The 18,700-nt window shown below is 40.1% G+C and overlaps 1 protein-coding gene across 1 annotated transcript; it reads right to left on the bottom strand.

Moving 5' to 3' along the window:
* Positions 1 to 17,014, bottom strand: abcb4 (ATP-binding cassette, sub-family B (MDR/TAP), member 4). Its single transcript, XM_046045298.1, has 27 exons — positions 16,950 to 17,014; positions 16,715 to 16,799; positions 15,956 to 16,115; positions 14,871 to 14,919; positions 14,581 to 14,772; positions 14,052 to 14,223; positions 13,831 to 13,955; positions 13,238 to 13,409; positions 12,987 to 13,100; positions 11,655 to 11,765; positions 11,438 to 11,563; positions 10,173 to 10,376; positions 9,912 to 10,082; positions 9,057 to 9,218; positions 8,753 to 8,932; positions 8,497 to 8,643; positions 8,272 to 8,376; positions 7,832 to 7,909; positions 7,118 to 7,201; positions 6,786 to 6,989; positions 6,565 to 6,665; positions 6,294 to 6,434; positions 4,566 to 4,722; positions 4,263 to 4,460; positions 3,305 to 3,511; positions 2,071 to 2,217; positions 1 to 861 (listed from the first exon to the last, which is right to left on the bottom strand). Exons 1-27 carry the CDS (start codon positions 17,012 to 17,014, stop codon positions 655 to 657), a joined length of 3,864 nt encoding a protein of 1,287 aa, XP_045901254.1. The 3' UTR covers positions 1 to 654.
* Between the last annotated feature and the right edge of the window lie 1,686 nt (positions 17,015 to 18,700).

Here is an 18,700-nt window from a genome sequence, read left to right as displayed (position 1 = left end):
TAATTGAATATAAAACTTTAATAGTTACATACAAGAATACTCTCCAAAAAATGCTAGTGAATTTGTGCGTATGTAGAAACAAAACAGGATTCCTAATGAGTGAATAAAAAATTCTAATCTGTACAGCCCTGTGCACACAACATTTTCCTGGCATAAATTGTACTTCGGCACTTCTGTTACATTATAGACTCATTCTGTAGAAAAAGATGAGCTGCATCATGACAATCAATAAAGGAATTATCAAAGAATTTGCCCAAACACGTATACTGTAGAATATACTTACTTGTGATGATGATCCCTGTGTCAGAGGTATACTTGATGCACTATGATATATATAATAAATCCGGTGTATGGTTAGAAATCAACAACAACAACTATGACTTGCATTAAGTAGTTTCACCTTACAGAAAACAAATGGGGTACAAACATGAATGGATCTTTTCAGATCAGGAGAAGAAAGAAAACACAAGAGGGTTCAATGCAATTGGCCTTTTTCACAGCAGACATTTAGACTTATGGGAGAAAACGTACAGCTGTTACTAATAAAATTCAAGTGTCCCAGTAAGTACAGTATAACTGTTTCGACGGTTAGGCAGGTGTGTTCAATCCAGCCCTCTGGAAATGGTATTCCTCTTGTCTCCTCTCCCTGTCCTCTTATTTCTGTCTGTGGCCCATCTGTGTGGTGACTAGCATGTGGTAGACCCCCTTCATGGCCAGCAGCTGTTGATGTGTCCCCTGTTCGACCACCACTCCTCCCTGGAAGACAGCGATGCGGTCGGCGTTTTGGATGGTGGACAGACGGTGGGCCACGATGATACATGTCCTGCCCCTCCTGGCCTGGTCCAACGCCTCCTGAACCACCTGGAAAGAGCAACAGTGAACTCACATGAACTGATATAAAAAATTTGGGGAAATCTTTTGTTTTTAGATCCACTTTCTCTCTTGTTTTGTACAGGTCTACCAGTTTGGTTTTCCCGGTTCATATTTATAAATATGCTTTGATGGGATGATGCATGTTGATTTATTTTATATTGATGCATTGTCACATAATTGTCAATGATCGAGTGCACTTTATGCATCCACACTGTCATTATCTGAGGGTATATACCGCAATAATACTGGTTAACTTACAACCATTTTTATTTATTTATGACCATAAATGGTCTTTGTCTGCTTGAGAATTGTTATAGATATTTTTACCTTGGTTTTGTCAACAGTGTATTTTATTGAGGCAAAATTTTAACCTTAAAGGGTAACTTTGATATCTTTAAACCTGGACCCTACTCAGCCATGTTTCATCTATGTGACTAATGTGTCCAGTATTGAGCGAGCTAGCTGCAGTTGACCTACATCGGTTAGTTTGTTTGTGTTATTGTGTGACTTTGGCATTTTTAAGTCACATAATAACACAAATAAACTAACTGATCAAGGCAGCGGCAGGCCAGAGAGGTAAAATTACTGTTTTTGTGAAGGGAGTCTTTGAAAAGAGCGATATAGCGACTGTTTCTAGCTAAACAATAAGGATCTTACTCTTTTAAAAAAAAAAAAAAGGAATTTCTCTGTAGGGATAGTTTCCATGTTGTCAGGTGACATTATGGAAAGCAACATTAGTGGATGTACTTTGATGATGCATAAATGCCCAGAAGGATTATGTTGCAGCTTTGCTAGCTCGCTCAATACTGGACCAATTTCAAGAAATGTTCTACCCTTTATTCACATGGACACAAAAACATGGGAAAATAGGGTCCAGGTTGTAAAATACCTAGGTTACCTTTATACAATACATAAAAACAGTTACATTGTGTCTTTAACACCTCTGTAAAGAGGATCCTTAGTCAGTCCTTATTTTCCATTTTTGAAATGAGTTTTTCTGGTTTAACAGATATTTCCAACCATAATTATAATCAAGTAATCAAGTTAAATTTCCGCAAAATAACTACTTTTCGTTATTTTTGAATTACCATCTTCTTTCGCATTTGTTTTACTGGCACCACCATCATTTGTGGGAAGGTTCAATTTATCTCATACTGTTGACTTTGTTTAGCTCAAGCACCAAGAAAAGACACTCACCTTCTCACTCTCAGTGTCGAGTGCAGAGGTGGCCTCGTCTAGGAGCAACACTTTGGGGTTGCGGAGAATGGCACGGGCTATGGCAATGCGCTGCTTCTGGCCACCTGACAGCTGCGTTCCCTTATCACCTGCCTGAGTTTCATACTTCTGCTCATACACACAGATAAGGGGACACATGACATTGTTAGCTTTATCTCTGTGGAAGGTGGCAACATTTGTACAGTCTGTAAAATGCTCTACGCTTTAATTAACTCCAGTGCTGACCAACTTTTCAAGTTCATGCCAGCTCGAGACCACAAGAACCACATGTACCTGTAAACTAACTGCTCCCTATGTAGTTCCAGTAGCAAGGTAACATTACATTAACACATTATCATTAAAGTATACAGTATACTGTAATCATCTCAGCATGACTGACATACCAAATTGCATGGGCATAGGAACTATACTAGTACCAGTGCTATGATATTGTTATATTGCCAAAATAAAGCATCCTGTAATCCACATACCTCACTGTGAACAGTTTTAATTGTAAATACTTTCTACTGAAGAGATGGTCAGGTAACATTTTATTTTTACATGTTAGTATTTTACTGGAAAGAACCATGTAATTTGTACTAATTATAATGAAAATAGAAAAAGTGTGAGACTATTCTTTTAGGTAGAATTTATTTAGTTGAGTTTATAAGAAGTTGTTGACTGGCAGGAATCTTCTTGAAAGAACTGCTACATTTATCTATTCTTTATTCATTATTGGAAACTTTTCCACATATGTTGAATTGTAGACATATGTTACATTTTTGCCTGTTCAGCTGACCTGCTGTGGAATTTGAAATTTCAACACTGTATCTACTTTTACATTTTTACCTTTAATTAGTACCAAATTACATATTTCAATCTAGGAGATGTAAAAGACAAGATACCACAAGAGGTAAGATACTGTATTGTAATTTGGGTGAACAATCTATGACTCTGTAGAGTAAATAACCTTTAGGTGAGTTACCTTTGTTGCCATTGTTAAATCACTGGCACGCTATCAGACACCATTTCCCAAATACAGGGATCTTTTATCTTTGTGACTTAGAGGTCCTTGAGATCATTGTAAAGATAATAGCTACTCGATATGAAAAAGAAATGTGTAAATAAACGAAAAATTGACACCACTCTTTTATTTTCAGATTGTCAAGACTGTAGATACAGCATTGTTGAAACGCCAGGACATCACAGCAGTTACCTTTGGCAGGCCTTCTATGAAGCTGTGGATGTTGGCAGCTTTAGCAGCAGCCTCTATCTCCTCCTTGGTTATAGAGCGGCTGTTGTCTCCATAGGCGATGTTTTCCGCTAAGGTGCAGTCGAACAGCACAGGCTCCTGGGATACAATGCCCATCTGGGATCTCAACCAGTGGATGTTCAGCTTTTTTACATTTATATTGTCCAGCATCTGAAGGGAAAATTATTGCAGAAAGAGTGGTGGTGTTTGATGTCTTAAACCTGCAATAACTGTTATTTTTTCTCTACCAACTCCTGAGGCTGTTCAGCTACTAAATACTCCCACTATGTTAACCAGTTAGTTGCTAACTTTGTTGTTTGCTGTTTGGTACTGAGCAGGTAGTGTGCAGTGGGCTATATTCTTGCCAAAAGCGATGTTGATGAGAGCAGTGAGTGTGAACCAAAATAGTCAAGCTGTGGGCCGGAAAAACCAAAACAATGAGAACAATGAAATATTGTATAAACTTTCCACAGAGCAGCGCCGACATATTTTCACAAACAAGTTGTCTGGTGATCCATTGTTAACATTGGATCATAGCCACTTCACATAGCCAGTCAATAAGTCACCAAGTTACAGTTGGTGGGGATTCAGACATGAGAATATTTCAATTCCCTAACCCTAACCCTTGTGCTACTAAAAGGAAAGCTGAAAAACAGTCTTATAATGGGGAGATAGCAGTAAACAGTGTTATTTTCTCCCTTGCAGGACTGTCAACAGCTACCCCATCAAGATAAAATGCAATGGTTAGTGCAGTAAAGATAAAACCATGCACGCAACAAAGACCTGAAACAGTCTCTAGGTCCCTGTCTCATCAGTACAGTGCTGTAAAGATGCCATAAACACACTGGCCAGCTAACCATTAGCTAACTGATTGTAGGTGAGGAGGCAGCCCATTACGCAAAGTGTGAATTTGTCTTCTCACCACTCTCCCCTCTCTGGCATCGTAGAACCTCTCCAGCAGCTGGATAGTGGTGCTCTTTCCACAGCCGCTGCTCCCCACCAAGGCCAGAGTCTCTCCTTTTCTCACATTCAGATTCAGCCCTTGGAGAATGGGCACATCAAGGCGTGACGGGTAGTTAAATCTGACGTTGTCAAAGCACACGTTACCATCAAATTTGTCCTGGAGTTTGAAGAGATGAGACAAGAGAGTGACATGTTAGCATGTGTGTAAAGAGCTGTATTGTAAGTATTGTGTTTGCTGTGTGGGGGCGTCGTTGTTATGTACCGGCGACTCTCCCTCCTGTGACAGATTGTCAATTGCGGACTCTTTGTTTATCAGCATCATCAGGTGGGAAGCTGACAGTTTGGCCTTAGCATAGTTTGGAGTGAATGCATTTGCCTCTCCGACAGCCATAGCACCGTACAGAACAGCCGAAAACACACTGGGAGAGGAATTCAAATGCAAATTAGTTTTACCTTGCACACTTAAGAGTCAATGATGTGTTAGATAGGATTACATCAAACTAAGCTAACACAACCTAATGACATCCTAACATTTGTGTGTATATTATGTGTTTGTAGATACTCATGACTCTAGGTATGGCATTGTGGGTTGGTCCACCACTTTGGTCAAGACTGAAAAAACTTGACAACTGACCTGAAATTTTCCACAGACATTCATGTTGTCCAGAGGATGAAAACACCTCCAGACTTTGGTGATCCCTTGACCTTTTTACTCCAGCACCACCATGAAGTTGACATTTGTCGTTTTCAGTAAGTTCTTAGCAAATACTGTATAGACTGCCAGGAAATCTGGTTAAGATTCATGATCCCCTCATGACCAGTGTTTATAACCAAAAGCCTGCAAAACTAATGACATTCCCATCAGCCTCGGCTGTACCTTGTGTTCAGTGCTAATAAACAAATATTAGCATGCTAACACGCTAAACTAAGATTGTGGACATGATAAACATTACGCCTGCTAAACACCAGCATGTTAGTTTTGTCGAAGCAATGCTGTACCTGTAAGTACAGTCTCGCAGAGCCGCTAACAGTCCTGTTTCAACACTGATAACATTTCATACCATATATTGTATTTTGTATCTGCTTGTTTCACTATTTCTATAAGCTACATCATTCTAATACTGAGTAATATATTTTTACGACTGTAAAATTATACCAAATAGACAATTCTAGATGTCTTGTAAATCACTCAAAATTAATTTCCTATAATTCACACTCTGGGGTTTACTGTGCAAGTGTAAGAGGTTAATATTTCTGTGTTTTAATGTTTTAATGTTCCTTCAGAAGGTCAAGGTGCGATTAATTTTGGACTTCTCCTTTGTGTAACAGGTGGAATAAAAATGACGACAATGGCTCCTCCCAACAGAGACACACTGAGTAACATTAGCATCGTAAAACATGTGTGTGTGTGTGTGTGTCTGTCTGTTGCATCAGCAAAGGTAAAGGTGTCATTTGTGGCTGTGTGCTCCGAGATTGGAGCCCACGCATTCAGAGTGGCCTCTCACATGCTTCAGGCCAGGATAATCATTAAAAGCAATACAAACAATCTCTCCTCCCAGCAGGAATGCTTTGGGCTTATGTAGTAGTCTGATTAGTAATTATGCAGCACAGCGCTGGAACCAACTGCCTGATGGTCTTATGCCCCAACCACTGTAGCTATAAAATCCAGACTGAAAACATGATTATTCTCAAGCACTTTTAACAAAAAGTTTTTAACATCCAAGGCCTTCCTATCATTGCATTATTATTACTATTTTAAATCTTAGTTTATTTTTATTCTTTTGTCTAATTAAAAATAATTTCTATATAGATTTAACTTTTTTACAATGCACCTTTTTAACCTTGATTCTACCTCTGCGTATGAAACAAGCTATTTAAATGAAACTGCCATGCCTTGGTTTTACCTGCTGTAACCTATGAGTGTACCCACACTAAAACTCCTGGCTATTCATCTTCTGATTAAGAGACAAGACAAAGGCTGTTTACTCACAGGAATACATCCTGAGCATCCATCCTTCCAGCAACAATCAGCCAAGCTCCAAAACGGAAACCAGCTGCATAAGCGAAGTATATCATGGCTTGGGAGATGGAGAAGGTAAGACCATGCACATGGGCCTTTTTCTTGAAGTTCCTGTACAAATAGAGAGAGAAAGGTGGTATTGGAGACAGTGCTCCACAAATTAATTAATGTGATTAAAATAAATGTATAGTTTTTCATATATTCCATAAAGGATCAATGGTTTAAATGTCATGTCTCATACCTGAATTGCACTTTGAGGTTTTCCTGATACAAAGACTCAAACGTAGGTTCTCTGTTGAGAGAGACAACAGTTCGGATATTGTCGATGGCCTCTGTAGCAACCTTAGAGACAAACCATACAAACATTATGTTTACTATATGTACTGTAAGGTCAGTGTTTTAACAAATACTGCTCATCCTTAGAAAGTCATAATACTGTGGCACATCATACTGAATCCCTACCTTTCCAGCCCTCTCTAGCTCCTTCTTGTCTTCTCCAGCGGACCCGGTTAGCATCTGCATCTCCCCAGCTCCGGCCACTGCTATGATGGGCACCACAGCCAGGATGAGTAGGGTCAGCTCCCAGCCGTAAATAAAGGAGATGATCACACTGGTGCCCATGTTGGCGACATTCTGCGCCAGTGTGGCCATACGTACACCTGTAGCCTGAGCAGATGTGAAAGATTACAAAAAAAGCAGATGACAGGATCAATGCATCAACTTACAATTGGTTGTGCTAGTATTTGGCAAATAACTTTGTTTGTTGCATGCATGTGGCTGCTGATAAGTCTTACCCCTTGTACTTGAGCAGCGTCTGCGGCTAGTCTCGTAGTGAGCGCACCCACACTGTTTTTGGGGTTGTCAAACCAGCTGAGATCCTACAGGAAAACAAGTGAAACCATCAAAAGAAATAGAATAAATTCACTTAGAAATAAAAAAAAATTATGTACGACAGCAATCACAAATATATTTTGTGCTTGAGCGCCAAATTGTTCTGACCTCTGTTAAAACCAGTTAGCTTTAAAGCTCCGGACAACCTAATTTCTCTGTATCATTACTTATGAATTACTAAATAATCTACAATCAAGGAAAGAACATGCTTATAATTTATTAAGAATTTAACACCAGAAAATGGTGTGGGTGTGGTTTAGGTCAGATTTTACCGACTGTGCTGACAACGTAATCAAACAGCACAACCGCTGTCATCAGCTTTTGAAATGCTGCTAAACTCTGGTGCAGGGAAATACATGCCATCACCCTTTTCCAACAGAGACCTACCCATTTCAAACCAATGACAAAAGCAAGGACAAAAACCCAGAAAGCGTGTGTGAAACAACAAAAATTGTTCTAGAGCTCCTAGAGAAGACAAAGAAAGAGAGGCAAGATTGTACGCACGGCATCAAAACCCCATTTTCCATTCTGGTACATTTACCCCATGGATTCCAATATCCTTTGCTCTATTACTAATTAACTCTCATAAGTCTCTCATTTCAGTTTGTTGCACTCACCTGTCTCATCATGGACTTAAAGGCTCCGAGTCTCAGTTTCAGGGTCAGAATCTCTCCCGATTTACCAAAACAGAAACCCTGTTAAAAGTTTACAGACAGAAGACATGAGCACGTTTGCATAAACTTCGCCATCAGCAGCCGTTTATACTGCAACACCATCATATGTATAAAACGTGTGCGTGTGTGTGTGTGTACAGGGGACACTTGTAGAGGCCCTCTGGTAATATCACACTGCAAGCATATGTGAAATGTATCAAGGTTTCCACATTTTTAAAATCCTTGGTTTTAGGTATAAGGTTAGTAGTCACAACATGTTAATTAGCAAGATTTAGAGGCGTCACCCTATTCCCAGTCCCTGTGCTAAGCTAACCAGCTGCTGGCTGTATAGGTTCAAATGTGTGTGTGTGTGTGTGTGTGTGTGTGTGTGTGTACATGAATACCTGTAGAAACATCGTGACAAAGGACACAACTCCAATAAGAGCAAACATTAGGGAATAGAATGCAGAGTTTCTCCTGACAATCTCCTGATCTGGTTCTGCAAATACCTGAGAGGAGAAAAAAAACACCTCATTTGTAGTTTTCAGTTTCAACATCTGGCAAATGTTGCAATTAACATGAAACATTAAAATAATATTTGTGGTACACATATACGAAGAATAACCTACAAAGATGATCTCAGAGAAGATGACAGCGAACACTGGCTGCATTGCCCCGTTGATGATGGCACAGATGGTCCCCAGCAAAATGTATGGCCACTCGGAGAGGTTAAGGCGCATGACTTTAAGGAAAGACACGGGAGGCACATCTTCATCCTGCAGAAAGAGAAAGAACCAAACACCAAACCTTTAACTTCTGAGGCTTCTTCATATGCAAATGTTGACCCATCCACTCAAACCTCAGCAATGTTGCACCACAGCTCACCTCTTCTGTCTTGTTCAGGTGATACTTTTCTTTCCCCTCTTTCTCTCCCTCTGAGGCAACAAAGGAGGAACCTCTTGAGGACTCCCTCCTGTACAGCTTAGAAAAGGACTTGACTAATGGGCTCTTTTCATCCACAGACTCGCTGTCTGCTTCCTCCCAATCCTTGACTTTCTCCAATGTCTGCGGGAGGGAGAGACGGTGGGAAACCACAGACACGAACAATATCAATCACTGACCATTCACAAGTTCCCCTCAAGTTCATGTCCAACCAATCTGTATTTGTGTGTGTGTGTGTGTATGCTACCTGCATGGTGACCAGTTTATGGTAGATTCCCTTTGTCTCCATCAGTTCGGTGTGAGTCCCCAGCTCTACAACTTTGCCGTTCTGGAAGCCAGCAATGACATCAGCGTTTCTGATGGTTGAGAGGCGGTGGGCCACAACTATGGTGGTACGGCCCAGTCGGACCTGCACACAAAGATATGTCAGAGTTTTTGTGTCTTTGCTGACACAAGAAGGTGCTGAAATGCTTATTTATGTACATACAACATGTTTGCAGTTGTCATGTTTAGTGATGCTGTAATGGGCACAGTGGTGCTTTAAACTTAATGCCACCATCATGCTCATAATGACAATGCTAACGTTCTGATGTTTAGCAGCTGTAATGTTTACCATGTTCTCCATCTTATTTTAGCAAGTTAGCATTTTCTGTTGTCACCACACTCAGTATTGCAGCACTGCATGACACACACTGGCATTATCATAATTTAGTCCAATATAATTTGGAAAGTCTAGAGGAGATGTGCTATTGAACTATTTTATACCATTCATGTGTGTAGGGAGCCAGCAGGCAATCAGCTGGCTTGACCAGAGGAAGTCTCTGAGACAAAATTTCACGGCAATCTATTCACTAGTTGAGATATTTCAGCCTGGACCAAAGAAGTGAACTGAACAACAGACAGACCAACATTGAAATCCATGGAACCAGGCCATTAGCGTCACTTAATAAAGCAGTAAAACAAAGTAAACTAACTCATAATAAGTGTGTTTTCATTGAATTTCTTTAAAATGACATCACAATGTCTTCAATGTCAAAGTATAAAGTAAGCATTAAAGCGGTGTTCTGAAAGAGGCACAGCATGTGTCTGTGTGTGTTTGTACCTTGTCGAGTGCAGCTTGCACAATGGTCTCACTCTCAGAATCAAGAGCCGATGTGGCTTCGTCCAACAGAAGGATTTTGGGGTTGCGGACTAGAGCTCGAGCAATCGCAATCCTCTGCTTCTGTCCTCCACTCATCTGAGTACCCCGGTCTCCAACCAGCGTCTCGAACTTCTGCTCAAAGATAAGAGTCTCAGTATTAGCAAGTGGTGGAGAGAGATCTTGATAAGCACAGAGGAGTGGGAGTCATTAATACAGTCGTACATCGGGAAGGTTCATGATGAAGTCGTAAGCGTTTGCCTCCTTAGTCGCTTGTATGATCTCCTGCTGCGTCACGTCAAGTCGGCCGTATCTGATGTTCTCGGCGATGGTGGTGGCAAAGAGGATGGGCTCCTGACTCACCACTCCGATCATCTCTCTCAGGTAACGGATGTTAAGAGAACGAATGTCGTGATCGTCAATAGTTACCTAAACAGCGGGAGCCAAACAGATGCAGCACTTAATATCATTGGACCTGTCGAATTGGATGTTCTGCATCACTGTTAACAACTATGTCTCCTCGTTTTATTGGTGTAGTATGGTGAGCCTCAGGGGTTGGATTTGGGACCTATATTATTTTCTGTATATGTGCTGGCCCTTGGACACATTATTCAGAAACATGGTGTCTCTTTTCTTGTTTTTCATTACTTTAACAGCCTTTTTACTTGCTTAAACAAAAAATCTATTGATCAACTCCAGACTGCACTGAACTCAGCTGCCAGGCTTTTAACCTGAACCAAGAAATGTGAAAGGCTCTTCATGGCCTCATGCCCTGCTATATATCTGACCACTTAGTACCGTTAAGTCTGGCCCATACTTTGAGATCCTCGAAGAGGTCTGTTGTCTGTTCCAGAGGCTTAACTGACAACTAAAGCATCAGAGCGTTTGCAGTCTAGGCCTCGAAGCTCTGAACAGCCTGCCCCAGGAAATCAGGCCGGCTGAGTTAGTGAAATCCTTTATCTCTTCTTATCATACTTTTATGGGAGATCCTCTCCTGATTTTACTTGACTTAAATTTTCTTTAAACTGTATTTTAATTTATTTTAAAAATTCTGTTTTTTTTATATATTTTTCTATAAATTAAGATTATTATTATTATAGTTAAAATCTAAACACAGCTATGCATATTTAAAACAGCATCTCCTCTTTTGTTGTTGAAAGAATAGTTTCATTTTGGGAAATACCCTCATTCACTTTCTTGCTGAGTTAGATGAGCAGATTGATACCACTCTCAAGTCTGCTATAATTGTGAAGTTTTGGCCAGCAACTGGTTAGCATAGCTTAGCAAAAGACTGTAAACAGGGTGATAGCTCTTTCCAGCCTGACTCTGTTCAAACGTAAAAGGTAAGCAATACTAAAGCTCACTTATAAACATGCTATGTCTTGTGTTTTTTGGGGGATTTGTGTGTTGAATTATTTCTTAACCAGGAGCAGTGACTTCCTGGAGATTCCGCTAGTCGCCTGCCTAAAGTGGTTATAAATATAACTTACTGCTCCTTCCAGAGGATCGTAGAACCTCTGCAGCAGCTGGATAGTGGTGCTTTTACCACAGCCGCTGCTACCCACCAAGGCAATGGTCTGTCCACTCTTCACTCTCAGAGAGAAGTTATTTAATACCTGCAAATCATAACAATGTCAGTTATGAGATGGCCTACAGTTTGAAGTAATATAATGTCGGTAAATTGTTTTCTGTCTATGCAGAACGTACGCTGATGTCCGGCCTTGAAGGGTAGCTGAAGTGGATGTTCTTGAACTCTATGTCTCCCTTGATGGAGTCAGGCTTGAAACCGGCATCTGAATAGCTGTCAATTTTCGGTTTCTGTTGAGACAAGAGAGAACATATTTTTACTTCTAAAACTCAGAAAAAACTAAAATAAAACTTCCTTGTAGTTTGTAGTTTGGCTTCAGTTGGATAAAGAACCTGATTCTCATCACAACCCTAATACATACAATGAGAGGAATACCATTAGCCCTCCAGGTTAGGGTCAGCATATTTAACAAGGCTAATGTTTATTTTCACATCTCTGAGAGTGCTTCTCTCAGTGCCCTTAAACACACACAAACAAACACACGCTTTTCCCTCTCTTGAGATCTGTGTTGATGGAAGATTTGTGTTATATCACTTAGTGAGGCCTCACCTTTTTGTATTTCAGACAGATAAGTTTATCTATTAAGCACCTCAAAGTCATCAGATGTCACAAAGTGCTTCACAATTAAAGATAAAAGCAAGACACAACATAAAAGTTATAGATAAACAACATATAAAGTAAATTAAACTACATAAAAGCAAGCTGTCCACAGATCTTAAGTCCAACTGGAGAGAGTTACATATTTTAGGAGCGATGACTTCGAGGCCACAGATCTCCTTCAGTTTAGAGCTGGGAGCATGCCCTCAGAGGAGATTTCATACTTTTTTCTGTCTTGCTTGAGGCTGTGTGTTCGCTAATTTGAATTCATGTGCAAACAGCTATTAGTGTAGAATGCAGTATCCCGTATCTAGGCTTTCAAATGTATTTGTTGTCATAGGGAAATACTAGTAAACTGTACAAAACACACACACATATCCACAGGCATGTCTGAGAGGGGCTAGAGACAAAGCTCTGCCTGAAATTACCCTGGAAGACATTCAGTTAAACAAACAAACTTTCGGAAGCTATAACGACTATTTTACATTTCACTGTTGTTAGTTCCATGACAAGGAATGACCGCAAATTTTTGATTGTTGAGCAATATTTGCAAAACTTATACCTCTTTTAACCTCACAGTACATTCACTAAGTTCAGGGAATGAATAACCACAGCTGTGCAATATCAACCAGATGACCTGCAATCTTCATTCAAACAGCAGGTGCTCTAATTACAGCAAAATCCAACATCTCATTACTGACTCCAAGTTGTCGGCAACCTCAAAGCGGCTTCCCAGGGAGCCAGAGTACAGCGGTGCATGTTTAGTAATACAAACTGACAGCTGTTACGCAGCAAAGACTTTTATAAAAATCTTTTAACATGAATGCTTTGGGGGAAAAAGGTGAATCCCTTACATGGTCAATAATGCTGTAGATTTTATATGCAGCTCCCTGGGCACTGGCAAAGGTCTGAATGTTGGGAGAGGTCTGTCCCACTGCAAACGCTCCAACAAGCACAACGAAGAACACCTTTAGACACACACATACACACACACACACACACACACACACACCCGCACAAACATCAGTTTAAGCTGCAGCAACCTTATTTTTCCGTTTAAAGAGAAGAGAATCATTATCAATTCTGTCATAATGCATCTACTCACAGTGAGCACAGTTCCAATGGTGTACTCATTACTCAAAACGAGTGTACTTCCATACCAGAAGGCCAGAGCATAGGAAAGGTAGATCATCATGAAGGTGATGCCCATAGCAATGTTAGCAGAGATTGCCTTCTTTATTCCCATGTTCTTAGCATCCTCCAAGTTCTTATTATATCTGTGGTGCAGTACACACACACACACACACAGACACAGACACAAACATGAGTGCTAATTCAATGGCGAGTAAAGTTAAGGTTAAATTTCAGTGCAACAACCACTGAAATTAGATTGTAATGACAAAAGGAGCATTTCGCATCAGTAGAAAACACTAATCCAATTCTATAGGGCTTTTAATGGGCTTTGTCCAGTTACAACATTTGCGGGGGGGGGGGGGGGGGGGGGGGGGGGGGGGGGTTACTAGGACTTTGATCACTTTATAAAACAATATTTATTTGCCTTGTACATGCAGTATGTTTTGTTGAATACAAAATAACCACATTTGGTAGTAACTTCATCATCATAACATAAAAACTGCATTATAATATTTGATATTTGTGTGTACACCAACACACGCCTATACCACATAATGTACATACCTCTTGATCTCTCTGTCCTGGCCACTGAAGGCAAACACTGTCCTGATAGCAGAGAGCACCTCCTCGGCCACAGCTCCAGCTTTGGCATATGCAGCCTGCTCTTTACTAGTGAAAGTCGCGAGCACCTATTCAGACAAGGAGAATGGCATAAAGTTATTAAGAATACCTGCAGACAGCTGTGAGGAGAGGCAGAAAGATGGACAAAGAGAATGCAAGCTTACCCTACTGAAAACTGCGGCTGAGATGCCCAGCGCAGGGCTCACAGCCAGGATGACGAGAGTGAGTTTCCAGCCTCTGATGAAGCCGATGATAAAAGATGCGACGAAGGTGGTGTAGGCCTGTAGCAGCCTCCCCGCCTTGTCGCCTATACCCTCTTGGATCTTATAGATATCACTGCGCATGCAAATATAAACATATCCACCAGTGATGCTGCTGTTTTTCATTTTTGCTGTCTTCAAGGAACTATTTTGTGGAATTATTTCGAAGGAATTATTTAACTTGGGCTCTGAAAAATTATGATGGACATTTTTCACTGTTTGCTGGCATTATGTAGACCGAGTGATTAATGAAATATGATTTTGAAACAAATTGTTAGTTGCAGCTTTAATTTACAGAAACACAGCTGCATCCTTTTTTTAAATGACAATCAGGGCTGCTGACGTTCATGGCGGGATCACTGAACAGCATCATCTGCACTTCAGGAATACAGACTCAAATGAGAAACACGTGTGTGATTTCTGTGTTACCCACTCTGTGAGACGTGTATTGAGCTCTCCTGTCTCGTTGACATCGAACCAGCCGATTTCCTGCTGCATGATGCAGTGGAAAAACAACTGTCGGATGCGTCTGACCTGCCGCCCGGCTGCCAGGGTGAAGAAGGCCACCTGCATGTAAGCTGCCACCAGCACAACAGCCCCCAAGATGGAGTAGTAGATGGCATAACTGGATGAAGAGAAGTATCAAGAGACATATGACTTTAAAACTTGGTTTGCTTGGACATAAAGAGAATGACTGTTTATGCTGATAATATAAAGTCTTACACCGTCATGTCCTCTTCTAAGGTGCTGTTTGTTTGGATGTAGGTGAAATCTAAAGACAGAAGGTAATAAAGACATTGATAAAAGATGTTATATATTAACTCAGTGGCCACTTTATTAGGTACACCCGTACAATCTAATGCTGTCCAATACAACAACCCTGCCATAATGACTGCTTCTGTGATGTCAAATACTGGAAGTTAAAAAATGTCCTCCAGCTGAACTCAGAACAGAGATCCTTGTTAATGGGTCCCAGCACATGGCAAAACTATTTTGCCCATTTCCTGTTGGAATACATTAACCCTGTTATAAAGAACCTTGGTGTCTGATTTGACAGCACTTTAAGTTTTGAGCATCCCACCACAAAGCTTGTGCATATTTTTACTACCTTGGAAATATATCAAAAAGACAATCTATCTTAACTTTTAAAGACACAGAGAGCATTTTACACTCCTTCATCTCATCACGCCTGGATTTTCACTTGCCTGAACCAAAAATGTATTGATCGACTCCAGACTGTACAGAACTCAGCTACCAGGCTTTTAACCAGAACCAAGAAACGTTATCACATTTTATTCTATTCTTTTTCTTTTAAAATCAGATGGTTTTCTAACTTGTGTGTTCTACTTTGCCGTCTTTAGGAAGTACTATTGTAAAATGGATTTTAAAAGGGACTCTATGAATAATGATTATTAGATTATTATTAATTGTCTGTCATTATAAAGATCAGAATGTTGAGTTATTGTTGACACTGTCTTACATGTGTAATTTCAATTACCAATGTTTATTAATTATTGATAAAGGTGGCGTTGAACTGGACTACATTGTACTAAAAGGTGTTTCTACTTTTGTTCTCTCTATTTATATATAGGGGGGGCACAGCATTAGAAAAAACTTTAAATTTGATGCAGTCAACAAAAGCTAAACATTATAGGCAGCATAAAAGCATACTTTATAACAGAACAGTTGTATTGAATTGCATTAGAGTGTACAGGTGTATACAATAAAGTGGCCACTGAGTGTATATTGCTTTTTAATTATTTATATGCATCAATTTAGTTCACCCATGCCTGTAATTGAAAACTTACTGGGGTTGGTCATGTTTACATGGGACAATGAGTCTTTTAAAAAGCTGTCCGTCATGTCACCAAACACAATACACACTACAGGAAGCACTACCCCGTGGGCCATGGACATCACCGTTCCAAAAACGAGCAACACGATGTCCAAGCAGTTTGCAAACCTAAACTACACTCACATAAATGAGAGAGTGTGGAAACAGCAAAGAAAGAACAGCAGAAATTAGTATCTGTAGCCTGTGTTGTGGGTGCTCCTGATAATTTGCTGTGTGTAAGAATTTTGAATTATGCAGTCAGAACAGGGGGGGAACTTCCAAGTTGTTGACAGAATAACAAAAACTGTAAGAAGCTATTATATTCTCACAGCAGGGGACTAGTGGATTCCACCCAAACAACAGGAAGATGTGCCGCACTCCCATCCTCTCCCACGCTTCCCCTCTTACCTCACCCACTCACACACACACACCTTGCTGTTATGCTTGTCAGATAATATGGTTTTACAACATGAATATTAAGATCTGTCTTTTTACCTGTTTACCTGTTTAACCTCTAATCTCAAAAAAACTAAATAAATGACATTTCCATTTTTCCTCTTTTTTTCCAACACACACAATTATAGTAGCATTTTATATCAATATAAAAAACAGTAGAAATAATTAGACTGTAGAAAGTTTAAAAAAACAAACACATTATCTGCTTTAAAAAACTCCAGAGCACTTAACAACTGGTTCTGACTGAAGGAGATCAGCCTGTGATAACAGAGCTTACCAGGGCAATGGGGCCGACCTTGGGCAACTTTGGCTCTTTTAATTTCTTCTTCTTTCCATTAAAATTGTCTTTCTTGTTGCTTTCACTGGAGAAGTCATATATAAAAAGCATGATGTCAAACATAAAGTCTAATTGCATAAAATAATAATATGACACAGGCACCTTAAATCGCGCCATTGTAAAATCGTCACTTTAAACCTTCTGAACTCAGTTAGAGAATTAGAGAATTTAATACCTTAAATCTCTATTTTCTTCCTGTTTGGCTGCGGCCAACATCTCCATTTCGTCCTTCACATCCATGTCTGGGTCCTGTCAGAGGAACAACCTGTTTACATATCACAGCTCAATCTAAGCAATCTATATTATTCTTTCTGAAGTACAACCCAAAGAGCAGCCTACAGGATCCAAAACTCACAGGTTCACTGTAGCCTATTGTCAAACTGTAGCATAAGTTTCACACAAAAGCAGAATAAAACAGAAAAAGAAGTGATAGTAGCCTTTTTCACCATTTCTCCGCCGTTGTCGACCCAGACCCCTCTCACTCTCAGTAGTCTTTTGAAAGAGTTGATGACCTGGTCCAAAGGCTATCCTGTCCTTCCTCAACCTCCGCCTCTTCCTCACGTGTCTTTATAACAGCTGGAATTATCGCATGACCAGACCTGGTGGGACTGACTCTTTGCCGCCTCCCTCCTAAGAGAAATAAATTGCAGATTTGGCTTATTTGTGGCTCTTGCCGGACTTGGACTCTTGGTTAACTGGTTGGAGAGAGTCTCTCGATCATGTCCGTTGAACGAAGCTTCACAAGACAAAATCAATAACAGTCGGTCATCAGTGAGGGGCGTGGCTGATGCTGGCTGAGTGCAGGTGTCTATTTGTCTGTCATAGGCCTATTGTTTCCCCTAAGGAAGAGTTGCACATGTTCTGGAAACATGTGTAAGATAGTCTCTGTCCGAAGATAACGAAACCCATCAACGTTTAATGAACTTCTTGTAGGCTCTATTTAATTCATAAACTGGTAGGCTATGGGTTCATGTGTCTGAAGTAGTGGTAGGCTTGGGACTGTATGGCTACCTGGAGTCTCTGCTCAGTAACAGCAAGACCTGTAAAGCTCATTAATTAACGCCATTAATTAAATCTGTTAAAACAACAACAACAAAGTGTCAAAATGACACTTGGGGTTTTAAGGAAGGGTCTTCTTGTCCTCACTATGAAGTAGCCAGCTCAATGCGTGGAAGTCACTGCATCAGGCCAAGAATTAGTCCAGCACATGTAATCAACCTTGGCTTCACCTGGGTTTTGGAAATGATGGCTCACTTGACTGCAGTGTAACACTGCAATGTGTTTAACTAAATAAGCAAACCAGCTAAGTTACTGTCTTAGCAGACAAGTATTACAAACAGAAAAGAGTCTAATGATCTTCTCATCAAATTAAACATTTATACAGATAGGCCTACTCACTGAAAATAGAATTGTGGTGCGGGTTAAGCTATTATTTTCTATTAACTATAAGGTTTGAATGAATATTCCTGTAAAAGGTGAGAAGTAGCTATTGCAGAAAATGCAAATGACAGTGTTATGTTGAGTTTTGCATGAACCTGCAAATAGTGCTTTTAAACGCTATAATATCCTTCATGGGGTTCATCAATGGTGATAAATGATTCGAGGTATATATTTTTTAAACGTTTGCAGTCGTTAATATTTTATTACACTTCTCGACACGCAGGCAGAATTCGCACCGGGAAGGTGAAGTACAGTAAGCTATATCATGAACAAATAAAATACAAATAAAACATAAAACAACACATGTAAGATGTGCTACCTCAGTGTCCCCACTGAGTTTGTAAAGTTAGCCTCACCATTTCAGATCATCTCAAAGAAGGACTTTCCTATTCTGTTGATAGAGTAAATATTTGTCTAGGTAACTACATGACTTGAGGCAAACTACGTGTACTGGTTACTAGTATATGTAACAAACAAAATAATTAG

This window comes from Micropterus dolomieu, linkage group LG03, assembly GCF_021292245.1.
Source record: "Micropterus dolomieu isolate WLL.071019.BEF.003 ecotype Adirondacks linkage group LG03, ASM2129224v1, whole genome shotgun sequence".
Classification (NCBI taxonomy): Eukaryota; Metazoa; Chordata; class Actinopteri; order Centrarchiformes; family Centrarchidae; genus Micropterus; species Micropterus dolomieu.
This window is presented reverse-complemented; position numbering and strand designations above follow the sequence as displayed.